At 41.2% G+C, this 14,558-nt stretch overlaps 1 protein-coding gene and 1 pseudogene across 1 annotated transcript in view; both read left to right on the top strand.

The window, feature by feature from the left end:
- Positions 1–446: 446 nt before the first annotated feature.
- Positions 447–11,131, top strand: LOC145653986 (NLR family CARD domain-containing protein 3-like; annotated as a pseudogene).
- Positions 11,132–12,056: 925 nt separating this feature from the next.
- The window catches only part of LOC145653982 (ribonuclease inhibitor-like), a gene marked incomplete at its 5' end in the record, with an annotated part of 8,473 nt that continues 5,971 nt past the window's right edge, over positions 12,057–14,558 (top strand). Inside the window, 2 exons of the mRNA XM_081708664.1 lie at positions 12,057–12,265; positions 12,773–12,949. Of these exons, the coding sequence (XP_081564790.1) occupies positions 12,057–12,265; positions 12,773–12,949 (386 nt within the window). The remainder of the gene's footprint in view (positions 12,266–12,772; positions 12,950–14,558) is intronic.

Genomic DNA, 14,558 nt, shown 5'->3' with positions numbered 1-14,558 from the left:
AAAATGGTTTGAACTGTCATCTCAGGCGAGTGTATGCTAGAAACGAAACTTAATGACAAAAAATAGTCATTTTATATAGAGTTTGTGAGCACAGAATAGGTATTACACACAAACTAATAACCTGTCTCTCTCTCTCTGTGTGTGTGTGTGTGTGTGTGTGTGTGTGTGTGTGTGTGTGTGTGTGTGTGTGTGTGTGTGAGTGTGTGTGTGTGTGTGTGTGTGTGTGTGTGTGTGAGTGTGTGTGTGAAAACCTAAGTAAACGTCTGCTCAGAACAGCTGTGCTGTATAAGCTCCATGACAAATAAAATTCTCCCACAGTCAAAATCCACTGGTAATTTACTGTCACTGTTCTACGCTATTCTGTGTTATTTAAATACAGTTCTATACTGTAGCTCTGATTTCTCTCTCCCGCAGAAGGTTGGATAAAGTGTTGTGACTGGTCACAGCAGTCCGGCCCCTAAAAAACAATTATCCTTGACAAAACCGGTTCAGTCCGGTTTAACGCGAAAGTGAAATTTTTGTGCTCCATTTTAAGAAGCGGAATACAAATATCTTTAGAAAACAAAGCCGTTGAGTATCTGAATCTGAGCTGTCAATCAAGAATTATATGAACTTATATTACTCAAAGAACAAGTTCTTAAATTTAATATTAACAGAATTGAATATTAACAAGGTTAATGTCTGAAAACGTAAAGCTTTTAGCCGCTATTCTGTTGCAGTAGGTGTCTTCGTTTACGCGAAATAGAGCAATAGAACTGAGGTCGTCTGATTCAGAATAACCAAACTAAAGTCGTTCTAGGCTCATCTAAGAAATTGTTCCGAATCAACATGTTTACATGAACTGTATAAAAAGTACTAATAAACGCACTATATACTTCATATATTTCTATTTTGTCCTCTCCGCAGAAACAAACTGCGCAAATAGAACAGGCGTCGTACTGCAGGAAGTGTCACAAATGTCTCGGACTGTGAGCCAGTAGATCTAACAGTAAGTGTTTAGGTGTCCAACTAGATGTAGACTAGTTGTTTTATCAGGCTAAGACCGTGCTGTTTACACGATCATGTCGTAATTAGACTGACAGTGTGAGGTTAGTATTGTACCAATAGTGTGCATGTCAGTGTAACTAAAGAAGTAATATTTATAATATTTATTAGTAATATTATTAAGTGATATTTCGACACTGTTTCTTTGTATGACAGTGATTGAGTTAGTCTGTGACCCACTATGCACTTATAGAACACATTTTTCCTGCCTCTGTCTTCTTTTCCACTTTGCAGTGATACTCTTCACTACACCCACGTTTTTGAGTTTGTTTTAGTGCTGTAAGATTACAGTTTAAACTTTATGCATTATTTGCTCATTTTAATAAACTATATTTTGTACTTATAAAGTTAGTAAAGGTGCCTGTCTACACCAAAGCTCTTCAAAAACATGAATGACTGTTTCTCTTCTGAGAACATTAAGCGAGAAAATACTGTAATGTTTCACTTATAGGCACGTGAATGTCTTGGTCGTGACTCGTTAAACGGAGATCTTGGCTGCAGTTCGGACTGTGAACCAGTAGATCTGACAGAACGTGTTTACACGTCCAACTCGGCTACGTGTTTTGAACTGGCTAAGACAGTGATTTTATACGATCGTGTGTTAGTTCAACTAACAGTGTCAGACTAGTATTGTACCAACGGTGCGCATGTAAATCTAGCTAATAATTTATGAAGTTCTGCGCTGTTTATTTGTGTGACAGTGATTTGGAGTATGCACTTATTATAAAAACACATCTTTACTGCCCTCTTTTGCAGTTTAGCCAGGGCTTTAGCCTGGTAGTGATCTTGACACTAACCTCTCTGTGATCACATGAGGATGTTTACATTTGCATTTATAAAATTTAGCAGACACTCTTATCCTGAGCGACTTACAAAGGTGCTTTATTTATGTTTTTTGTAGCGACACAACAAATCACTTCTGTAAGTCTCTCTGGACAAGGGTGTCTGCCATATGCAGTAAATGTAAATATTGTAATTGGATATGTGTTCTGATTATTAATCTGCATGTGCGTGTTTGCAGGTGTACAGCTATAATCTGTAGGAGGAGACATGACCTCCAAAATACGTGTCTCTGGGGAACAGCACACACAGAAAAGAGACAGGTGAGAGAACATAAATAAACATACTTGCAGTGCATAGGTTTGTGCACTTATTTACTTGGGATATCTGAATAAATCTATATTTATTGCATTTAGTAGATGTTCTTAGCCACACAGACCTCTTAAAAGTGCTTTGATATCCATTCACAAAACCCTTGAATAGTACCAGCAGGTAACAATCTTAAATCAGATACTGCCAGAAACAGTTGTCTCTACTGAGACAGAGACACAATGCATAATACAAAGATGAAAGATAAGTATAAACTTCAGAAAGTTTAAGACCAGCTTAATGTAATGTAAAGTTGCTCTCTGGTATAACTCTGGTCAACTTGAAGATCACTTAGTAAATAACAAGAAACATAATAATGAATTTAGTGTTTTCAACATCTTTGTATGAATTCTTTAAAAAACATTCAATAAAAATCGCAACGATAGACATAAATACATATTAATTTATATTTGCACCATTTATACACACATTAGTATTTTGGCCTTAAAATAATATATTTTTAATTGTGTATGTTAGTCTGATTCAGGGTAAGAGATCAGACTCCCCGGAACCCAGCAGTGTATCCATGAAGAGTGACCAGTCAATGGACATTCCATTACAGTTCAGAGAGGGAGTGTATCCTACTGAACTCAGGTAAGGATGACGTAGGGAATGTGACTGTTCTACTGAGCTCAGGTAAGAGTGAGTCCTCCGCTTACACTTCAGAGAGGGAGTGTATCCTTCTGAGCTCAGGTAAAGATGATGTAGGGAATGTGACTGTTCTCCAGAGCTCAGGTAAGATGGAGTCCTCTACTTACACTTCAGAGAGGGAACGTGTTCTGATGAGAGGTGATGGTCTTGATAGACCATCGATAGAGATAAATACATATTAATTTATATTTGCACCATTTATACACACATTAGTATTTTGGCATTACAACAATATGTTTTTAATTGTGTATGTTAGTCTGATGCAGGGTAAGAGATCAGACTCCCCGGAACCCAGCTGTGTGTCCATGAAGAGTGACAAGTCGATGGACCCTAAACGTCAGTTCAGAGAGGGAGTGTGTCCTACTGAGCTCAGGTAAGGATGATGTAGGGAATGTGATTGTTCTACTGAGCTCAGGTAAGGATGATGTAGGGAATGTGACTGTTCTACTGAGCTCAGGTAAGGATGATGTAGGGAATGTGATTGTTCTACTGAGCTGAGGTAAGCATGATTTAGGGAATGTGACTGTTCTACTGAGCTCAGGTAAGGATGATGTAGGGAATGTGACTGTTCTACTGAGCTCAGGTTAGGATGATGTAGGGAATGTGACTGTTCTCCTGAGCTCAGGTAAGATGGAGTCCTCCACTTACACTTCAGAGAGGGAGAGTGTTCTGATGAGAGTTGATGATCTCCTGGTTTAGGACAGTGTTCCTCACTCCCAATCCCACCTGATCAAACTCACTCAGCTCATTATGAAGCCCTTCATGAGCTCCATCAGTTCATCCATAGTTTTAGTTTTGAGGCCATGACACTAAAATATCTGCCCCTACAGAGACCAATCTTAACTTATGGATAGAGAGAAGACCTGCATCAGAAGACCTAAGTGTATGGGTGGAGCAGTATGGATGTAGGAGTTCAGCTAAGTAGGGAGGTGCAAGACCATGCAGAGCTTTGAATGTAAGCAGGACGAGTTTATACTGAATGTGTTGAGGGACAGGGAGCCAGTGTAACTGATGTAGAATCGGGGTGTTGTGGGCTGACATTTTTTAACATCTAAGAGAATTCTGGGATGTAAATGAAGAGAGAGTTGCAGTAATCAAGATGGGATGTGATGAAAGCATGAACCAGAGTTTCAGCACCTTGTCTGGAGAGCATGGGCCTAAGTCTACTGATATTGTGACTGTAAAAAAAAAGGCATTTTTAACCATTGACATGATGTGGGGTTGAAAGAGTAAGGAGTACACCAAAGTTCCAAAATGCAGTTGATGATTTGACCAAGACCCATCTAGACTGAGTTTAAAATCAGTTAATTTAGCGATTATGGATTTAGAACCAATAACTAAAATTTTATTTTGTAAGGATTTAACTCTAGGAAGTTTATGTTCATCCACTGTTTGAGATCTTTGATACAAGAGAGTAAAGCAGGAAGTGGTAAGGTAGTGTTACCTTTGGTGTTACTATAAATCTGAGTGTCATCAGCATAACAGTGGAAACGGAGACCATGCCTGCGGATAATCTGACCAAGGGGCAACATATCGATTAAATAGGAGAGGACCAGGCACCGATCCCTAGAGAACATCTTGGGTAACGATAACAGTGTGTGATTTGTGTTTACCAAGTGTGACAAAATGTGATCTATTAGAGATATAGGAGATAAACCATTCAAGAACTGTATTAGTAATCCCAATGTCTGAGAGGCAGCTGATAAGTATGTTATGGTTTAATTGTGTCAAACACAGCACTTCTATCTAGAAGATCTAGAAGGAGGAGAACACACAGGGCACCAGAGTCAGTAGAGAGAAGGGGATCATTGAAACCATGTAACAGGGCTCTCTCAGTGTTGTGCATAGTATGGAAGTCAGATTGGAAAGGTTCAAATAGATCCTGAGTATTTAAGAAAGATTGCAGTTGAGAGGCTGGAACCCTGATTAGACAGGGGAGATTGGAAATGGGTCAGTAATTATCAAGTAGTGCAGCATTTAGTCCTGTTTTATAAAGAATGGCAGTTAAAGCTGAGGTTTTGAGAGCTGTAGGGACAGAATCCGAAGGGAAGTATTAATGAGAAGACATGGGAGAAATAGCAGAAGAACACTTAAGAAGAGGAGTTGGGGCAGGATCAAGCTGTAGGTAGATGAGCTGGATTTAGTTACAGTAGTAATGCTGTTACTGAACATTGCTGAGCTCCTCTTTTAATGACAAGACAAAAACAAACTCTAAATTACAGTTTAAGTTTCAAGTTTGGTTTATTTGTCATGTACATAGATAACTCGCAGTGAAATGGTTTGAGAGTGCTCTGTCCAAACTGAGGGAAAAAAACAGGGGTACATAAGGAAATATCTCTCTCTCTCTCTCTCTCTCTCTCTCTCTCTCTCTCTCTCTCTCTATATATATATATATATATATATATATATATATATATATATATATATATATATATATATATAAAACAATGTATGTACAATATATGTATAATATGTTTATCAGGCTTTGCCAGACATGTAGCACAAATGTTTAGTCCGTGGATCAGTGTGTGTTTACATGTGCACATAGTCTGGCTAATATTATTCTAGAACACATGTTTTAATCAGCCTAAGCTTAGGTCAACTAAGACACTATGTCACACTATAACAATCAGACTGTAATATTAACATGATCATATCTAAGTAAGACAGTTGTAGACTAATATAAGATCATGGGTGTACATGTAAACATAGATAGTGAGGGGTTAACACTTGTGTAACAGTTGATTAATCTGCTTGTATTATTCCTAGAAATACAAAAATCTTGGTGTTATCTTTGATCCAGAGCTCAGATTTGATCAGCAAATCAATTCTGTTATTAGGAATAATTTTTACAAGTTCAGAGAAATTTCCCAAAATCAAATTCTTTGTTCATGCTTAGGAACAAGTCATCTACTCACTGGCACTCAGAGTTGTTCAGATCAGCTGTTGGCTGTTCTAAAATCTCGGCTGAAGCTGAAGTGTGACTGTGTCTGTTCCACAGTCTTGACTGAAGCTGAAGTGTGACTGTGTCTGTTCTACATTCTCGACTGAAGCTAAAGTGTGACTGTGTCTGTTCTACAGTCTCGACTGAAGCTGAAGTGTGACTGTGTCTGTTCCACAGTCTCGACTGAAGCTGAAGTGTGACTGTGTCTGTTCCACAGTCTCGACTGAAGCTGAAGTGTGACTGTGTCTGTTCAGTTGCAGCACTGAGGCTGTGGAACAGTCCTTCTCTGAATATCAGCTCTGCTCCCTCTTGTGCAGATTTCAAACACTTCTTTTTACTCTGACATTTTCATTTCTCTGTCCATGTTTATGTTTGATGGCACATTTCCTTTTGTTTTACATTTCACAGGTTTTTGTTAAGATATTTTTCCTAACTTTCCACAGCACTTTGATCATTGCTGTTGTGGTAAATGTGCTCTATAAATAAAATGTAATTATTTTCTAACAAATCATCTTGTAAAGGAGCCCTTTTGTCTGTTTTGCTTTCCCGTGTCGTCCTTTGTTTATTGTTGCATCTGTGTGTTGTCCTTCTCCCTGCTCCTCCCACCATTCCTGCCACTCCCCAGCCTAACTCCACCCACCATTCCTGCCAAAGCCCCAGCCTAACTCCTCCCACCATTCCGGCCACTTTCCAGCCTAACTCCTCCCACCATTCCTGCCACATCCCAGCCTAACTCCACCCACCATTCCTGCCACTCCCCAGCCTAATTCCACCTACCATTCCTGCCACTCTCCAGCCTAACTCCACCCACCATTCCTGCCAATCCCCAGCCTAACTCCTCCCACCATTCCTGCCACTCCCCAGCCTAACTCCTCCCACCATTCCTGCCACTCCCCAGCCTAACTCCTCCCACCATTCCTGCCACTTTCCAGCCTAACTCCACCCACCATTCCTGCCACTTTCTGAACTAACTCCACCTGCCATTTCAGCCACTTGTCCTTAGTCTCTGCATTGTTCTCTTCCCAGATTCGTCCATGTATATACTTCTCCTGTTTCCTGTCTTCCTGTTCTTGTTTGTTGACCTTTGTTTTCTTGTGGCTGAGTGTGTTTAGCACATTTGCTTTACTTTCACTTTCTATTAAATGCCTTTTTGAGTTTCTACACTCACACCTGCATCCTGATCCTTTCTGCTGCCGCACACCAGGCAGCATCACAGATCTATTATGAAATGCAGAAACACAAGTGTTGATAATATATAATCTTGTATAATATCTACTTGTCTGTATAATCATGTGTTGTGCAGGTATGAATGTGCTACATATTCCTCCATAAAGGTCTGTTGTGTTTGTCCACAGTGTACAAAGAGAAAAAGCAGAACTCACCTACAGAAAACAATTGGAGTCCATATTCAAGGTATGTAAGTGTGGGGGTGATTTCTAGTATATTTGGGTTTTAGGATGTAACAGCAGTAATAAGATTACTTTTTCCATTAAGTAATGAGTACAGTAATCCCATTACAATTTTAGATAAGTGATGAGTAATGCATTACTTTTTTTAAGTAACTACCCAAACACTGCCAGAATGTTCTCCATCATGAAACAAAATCATGTAGTGATCTCTCTCTGTAACAATGGTGGTGTTTTTTTGATTGTCTGTTGCTGTTTATTCCTAACCAGGAGCTGGAGCACAAAGTCGTCTCTCTGGTGAAGAAGGAGCTGAAGAAGTTTAAGAAGCTGCTGAGTCCAGATTACCCAGCATGCTCTGAGAGAGAGATGGAGGATGAGGAGGATCAGAGCAGTGCCAGAGAGGGGGCGCTGAAGATCACACTGCATGTGCTGGGGAACATGAACCAGACAGACCTTGCTAACACACTACAGACCAGTAAGAGCTCTGGATCATGGCTTTATGATGACAGTATCACTATAACTAAATTTTGTCCTCTGTGTTTGTGCAAAGTGTTTCATGGTTTTGATAAATGGTTTTGATAAACTTCAACATCAAAGATAACAAGAAAATAAAATATTTGTGATCATGTTCTTCTGTTTATTAGAGCTATTCTCTGAATATCAACGAAATCTCAAACACAAACTAATGGATACATTTAAAAGAATTAATGAAGGAATTTCCCAACAAGGAAGCTCAACTCTTCTGAATGAGATCTACACAGAGCTCTACATCACAGAGGGAGGGAGTGGGGAGGTCAATAATGAACACGAGGTGAGACAGATTGAGACAGCATCCAGGAGACCAGCAACACAGGAGACACCCATCAAATGCAATGACCTCTTTAAAGACAAACCCATCAGAAGAGTGCTGACTAAAGGAGTTGCTGGAATTGGGAAAACGGTCTCTGTTCAGAAGTTCATTCTGGACTGGGCTGAAGGAAGAGCAAATCAGGACGTCCTCTTCATATTTCCACTTCCTTTTAGGGAGCTGAATTTGATGAAGGAGAAAATGTTCAGTCTGATGGATCTGCTTCATCACTTTTTCCCAGAAACAAAACAATTACAATTAATACACTGTGATGCTTACAAAGTCATTTTCATCTTTGATGGTCTGGATGAGTGTCGACTTCCTCTAGATTTCCAGAACAATGAGAACTTGTGGAATGTAACAGAGTCGACCTCGGTGTATGTGCTGCTGACAAACCTCATCAAGGGGAATCTGCTTCCCTCTGCTCTCTTCTGGATAACCTCTCGACCTGCAGCAGCCAATCAGATCCCTCCTGAGTGTGTTGATCAGGTAACAGAGGTACGAGGGTTCAGTGACCCTCAGAAAGAGGAGTACTTCAGGAAGAGAATCAGTGATCAGAGCCTGGCCAACAAAATCATCACACACATGAAGTCATCAAGAAGCCTCTACATCATGTGTCACATTCCAGTCTTCTGTTGGATTGCAGCCACTGTTCTAGAGAGAATGTTGGGTGAAGCAGAGAGTGGAGAGATCCCCAAGACTCTGACTCAAATGTTCACACACTTTCTGATCTTTCAGATCAAACACAAGGATAGAAAGTACCATGGAAACACTGACACTGATCCTCAACAGACTAAAAAGACAATTCTGTCACTGGGAAAACTGGCTTTCCAACAGCTGGAAAAGGGCAACCTGATCTTCTATGAGGAAGACCTAAGAGAGTGTGGCATTGATGTCAAAGTAGTGTCACTGTACTCAGGAGTGTGTACCCAAATCTTCAGAGAGGAGTCTGGGCTTCACCTGGGGAAGGTGTTCAGCTTTGTGCATCTGAGCATTCAGGAGTTTCTGGCTGCTTTATATACATATCTCTCCTTCATCTCCAAAAAGAAAAAATGTGTTGAAACAGCAAAAGAAAGGTCTCTTTAAAAGATCAACCATGTCTGACTTCCTTATGAATGCAGTGGACAAGGCCTTACAGAGTGAGAACGAACATCTGGACCTTTTCCTCCGCTTCCTTCTGGGTCTCTCACTGGAGTCCAATCAGACTCTCTTACAAGGCCTACTGACACAGAGGAAAAGAAGCTCTCACAGCAAAGAGGAAACAGTCAACTACATCAAGGAGAAGATCAGGGAGAATCCCTCTCCAGAGAAATCCATCAATCTGTTCCACTGTCTGAATGAACTAAAGGATCATTCTCTAGTACAGGAAGTCCAGACATACCTAAGCAGAGGAGGTGACCATTGTCTCCATGGAGCCAGTCTCTCTCCAGCTCAGTGGTCAGCTGTGGTGTTTGTGTTGCTGAACTCAGAAGAGGAGCTGGATGAGTTTGACCTGAGTAAATATGACCCATCAGAGGAATGTCTACTGAGACTGCTTCCAGTGGTCACAGCATCCAGAAAAGCTGTGTGAGTATTTTCATTCATAAACACATTACTGCACTGGTGTTAGTACATCATGATCTCCATCATAAGGTACTTTTGTTAATTTGTAAGTGTTTCCTAAACCCCTTTGTAACTAATGTATCATGTACCCTAATTACTATTTAAGGTGTTAGCTGAACCACTCATTAATCCTAAAGAATTTACACACACACACACACACACACACACACACACACACACACACACACACACACACACACACACACACACACACACACACACACACACACACACACACACACATCTCTCTTTTACCCACATTAACATTCTCTTTCACATTTTCACAGCCAGTTATGGAAACAGATGCAGGCCAAGATGTAACATGTGTAAAACATAATAAATTTACCTGAATTAATTATAATTACAAAGATATTAGAGTAAATTCTGTTGTGTAGCCCAGTGTAGGTGAGAATGTGTAACTAACTTTAGAAAATTACTCATCTGAGTTGTATTTCTGAGCTGGTGTATGCAAAGTAGTCTTGTTTTTTTTTCCACTTTTCCTGAACATGTTTCTGTTTCTGTGTGTCTGCCCTTTTTACCAAAGTCTGCTGTTTGGTCTTCCTAGTGCTGACCTTTGCCTGTTAACACTGTTTGCTTTTTGGACTGTGGACTGGTTGTTGTTCCTCGTATTTAAATGAGACTTTTTCCCATTTTATACAAACCAGCGCTGGACTCTGCTCCTGCCCTCCCGCTGACAGTGAGAACAAAGATGAGCACAGCAGTGGGGGGAGATGAGAACAAAACTACATAGACCAGAGTTTGGACTACAACTCAGAATAATGGGTTCAGTCTTCTGTATATGACCCATAATAGTCCACATATTCAAACCAGCTGATGGACAAACCTGAAAACATAAATACCTGTTGTGACGGTGGCGGCACAGAGGAAGCGAAAGGCAAGGTTGAGCCAAAGTGCTCTTTATTCTGCATTGTCAATACGTGAAAAACCACAACAAATAATCAACGATACTCAGTCCTAACACTCTGTGTAGCGATGTACAGGGTGGAAGTGAGTAGTCCGGCGTTCCACTAATGTGCAGCGCTTTCTCTCAGGACCTGTGAGTTTAAATAGAGAGAGAGAACACGGGACAGGTGAAGGTGATTAGTAGGCAGGGGACTGGGAACAAGGCAGGGATGTAGTGCGCTCCCTAGCAGGAGTGGGCGTGTCCCTCCTTCTGGATGCCCGGCCAACCGTGACACCTGGCAAATATAAGCAACCCCTTAAAACTGTTTAAAAAAAGAAATGACAGGTCTTCTCTCTGACTAGTCACTGTTGTGTCTGAAAATAATCATAGTTTACTAAGCAAGTCTTTACTAAATAAATACATCTTTATTTATTTATCTTTGAACCATGTTTATTCAGTGAATACATGGTAATATTTTACATTTCCCTTGTTCAAGATTATTGAAACTGATATTGAAGGCCTTGCATAGTGTGTCTCTAAAAGAGCAACTTTGTTAAAGAGTAGCTTCTCGTCTTCTATTAATATGAGCTCCTGGCTGCACCAACAAACGCTGCTCTCTCAGGCTCAAGTGGTGATCTTCAGCTGGGTCCTGCCTGAGACACCCAGCAGATGCAGCAGGACTAGAGCAGGTGAAGGGTACTGTGGAGAGACAGGCTGAGGGGATGGAGATGGACATTCTTCTCCACACACATCAGTTCCTCCTCTTATCCTAAGAGACACTGATGAGCCAGTATATCCAGGGCTTTCTCCTCTTCTGGGGTTTGTGTGGATATCACTCCCCACTGCTCAGTGTGAACTGCCTGCACTTAATATCTGCACAATATCATCACACTGCTTCTTTCTCTGTTACACAAACTAACAGTTTTGTTCAGTTTCCTCCACAGGAATATGGAACTCCATGATTATAAAATTGTATTCACCCTTCTGTGATGTTTAACAGGTTAAGGAGGATGCGGGGACGAGGCACATTAAACATAACATACATTTTAATCATAAGCACAACTCAACACACACAAACACACTACATATGTCAAACACCGTACCATGACACTTCTGTCTGTCCTCCAATACTTTAGTGTCTGAATCAGTGGCTGTTTATACTGTTAGTGTCTTTGATCAGTTTATAGTAATTCAGTTTGCACTGTCAATGTATTGTTTGCCTGTTGACTTGTGGGACTGTTTCCAAACTTAGTGAGCAGTGGAGCTAACAAAGAAGCAGTTTTAATTTGTTTATTTTCTTGTTAACAGTGCTCTGAATTAACACACCTCACACACAGTGTGTCACCCCCCCCCCCCCCCCCCCCCCAACACCACACATTGTAACTTTTTGTGTGTGTGGTTGTGTGGGGGTGAGGCAGTGTGATTGTGATTATGTGTTTGCATTTGTGTAAGCATGTGTGTGCGCACATGCTCATTAGCATAGGGTGTGTGTGCGTGTACTGATCTGTAAATGTGAGGGGTTTTTCTCCTTCTCTCTGCAGGCTGGATAACTGCAGTATTACAGATGAAGGCTGTGCTGCTCTGGCTTCAGCTCTGAGGTCAAACCCCTCATCACACCTGAGAGAGCTGAATCTGAACTTCAATAAACCAGGTGACTCAGGAGTGAAGCAGCTCTCTGCTCTACTGGAGGATCCACACTGTAAACTGGAGAAACTACAGTGAGTTACTGATTTACTGTCTCTTTATACACACACACACACACACACACACACACAAGCACACATACATACACATACAGTCAAACCCAATATCCTCGCACACATATGCGCACACTCAATATCAGTCAGTATCCTCAAACACACACGCACAAATACATACTGTCATTAAGCTCTCTCTCTCCCTCTCTCTCTCACACACACAAACACACAGTCAGTATCCTCTCATGTGTACACATTCAGTATCCACACACACACACATGCACACACAAACATGGAGTCAATATCCCCACACACACAAATACATACACACAGATATAATTGCTATTACCCTCTTCCTCTTTCTGACACACACATTCCATCACTGTATTAATTAGATTCACATTTACTCACTCACACACTCACTCACTCATTCTCTCTATATACACACACACAATCACTGCATCACTATCACAACATGTGTATGTATACTGATCTGTAAGTGTGAGGAATTTCTCCTTCTCTCTACAGGCTGTATAACTGCAGTATTACAGATCAAGGTTGTGCTGCTCTGGCTTCAGCTCTGAGGTCAAACCCCTCATCACACCTGAGAGAGCTGAATCTGAACCACAATAAACCAGGAGACTCAGGAGTGAAGCAGCTCTCTGCTCTACTGGAGGATCCACACTGTAAACTGGAGAAACTACAGTGAGTTACTGACTTACTGCCTCTTTATACACACACACACACACAGTGTGAGAGGATGTTGTAAGTATCCTCTCTCACTCACACTCAGACACACACACACACACACACACACACACACAGTGGGTGTCCTCTCACTCTCTGACCGTCGCTCACAAACACACACACACACACGTGCTGTCAGTATCCTCTCACACACAGTCATTATCCTCTCACTCACACACAGACACACACAGTCAGAATCCTCTCTCTCACTCTCTCACACACATACACACACACACACACACACACACACAGTCAGTATCCTTTCACATGCATACACACACACACAAACACACGCAGAGTCAATATCCTCTGACTCTCACATGCAAGCACACACACACCCCCACCCCCCCCACACACAGTGGGTGTCCTATCACTCTTTCACACACACACACACACACACACACACACACACACACACACACACACACACACACACCTCTCTTTTACCCACATTAACATTCTCTTTCACATTTTCACAGCCAGTTATGGAAACAGATGCAGGCCAAGATGTAACATGTGTAAAACATAATAAATTTACCTGAATTAATTATAATTACAAAGATATTAGAGTAAATTCTGTTGTGTAGCCCAGTGTAGGTGAGAATGTGTAACTAACTTTAGAAAATTACTCATCTGAGTTGTATTTCTGAGCTGGTGTATGCAAAGTAGTCTTGTTTTTTTTTCCACTTTTCCTGAACATGTTTCTGTTTCTGTGTGTCTGCCCTTTTTACCAAAGTCTGCTGTTTGGTCTTCCTAGTGCTGACCTTTGCCTGTTAACACTGTTTGCTTTTTGGACTGTCGACTGGTTGTTGTTCCTCGTATTTAAATGAGACTTTTCCCCATTTTATACAAACCAGCGCTGGACTCTGCTCCTGCCCTCCCGCTGACAGTGAGAACAAAGATGAGCACAGCAGTGGGGGGAGATGAGAACAAAACTACATAGACCAGAGTTTGGACTACAACTCAGAATAATGGGTTCAGTCTTCTGTATATGACCCATAATAGTCCACATATTCAAACCAGCTGATGGACAAACCTGAAAACATAAATACCTGTTGTGACGGTGGCGGCACAGAGGAAGCGAAAGGCAAGGTTGAGCCAAAGTGCTCTTTATTCTGCACTGTCAATACGTGAAAAACCACAACAAATAATCAACGATACTCAGTCCTAACACTCTGTGTAGCGATGTACAGGGTGGAAGTGAGTAGTCCGGCGTTCCACTAATGTGCAGCGCTTTCTCTCAGGACCTGTGAGTTTAAATAGAGAGAGAGAACACGGGACAGGTGAAGGTGATTAGTAGGCAGGGGACTGGGAACAAGGCAGGGATGTAGTGCGCTCCCTAGCAGGAGTGGGCGTGTCCCTCCTTCTGGATGCCCGGCCAACCGTGACACCTGGCAAATATAAGCAATCCCTTAAAACTGTTTAAAAAAAGAAATGACAGGTCTTCTCTCTGACTAGTCACTGATGTGTCTGAAAATAAGTATAGTTTACTAAGCAAGTCTTTACTAAATAAATAAATCTTTATTTATTTATCTTTGATCCATGTTTATTCAGTGAATACATGGTA

Source organism: Electrophorus electricus, unplaced genomic scaffold (assembly GCF_041902795.1).
Source record: "Electrophorus electricus isolate QZ-2024a unplaced genomic scaffold, ASM4190279v1 Scaffold101, whole genome shotgun sequence".
Classification (NCBI taxonomy): domain Eukaryota; kingdom Metazoa; phylum Chordata; class Actinopteri; order Gymnotiformes; family Gymnotidae; genus Electrophorus; species Electrophorus electricus.
This window is presented reverse-complemented; position numbering and strand designations above follow the sequence as displayed.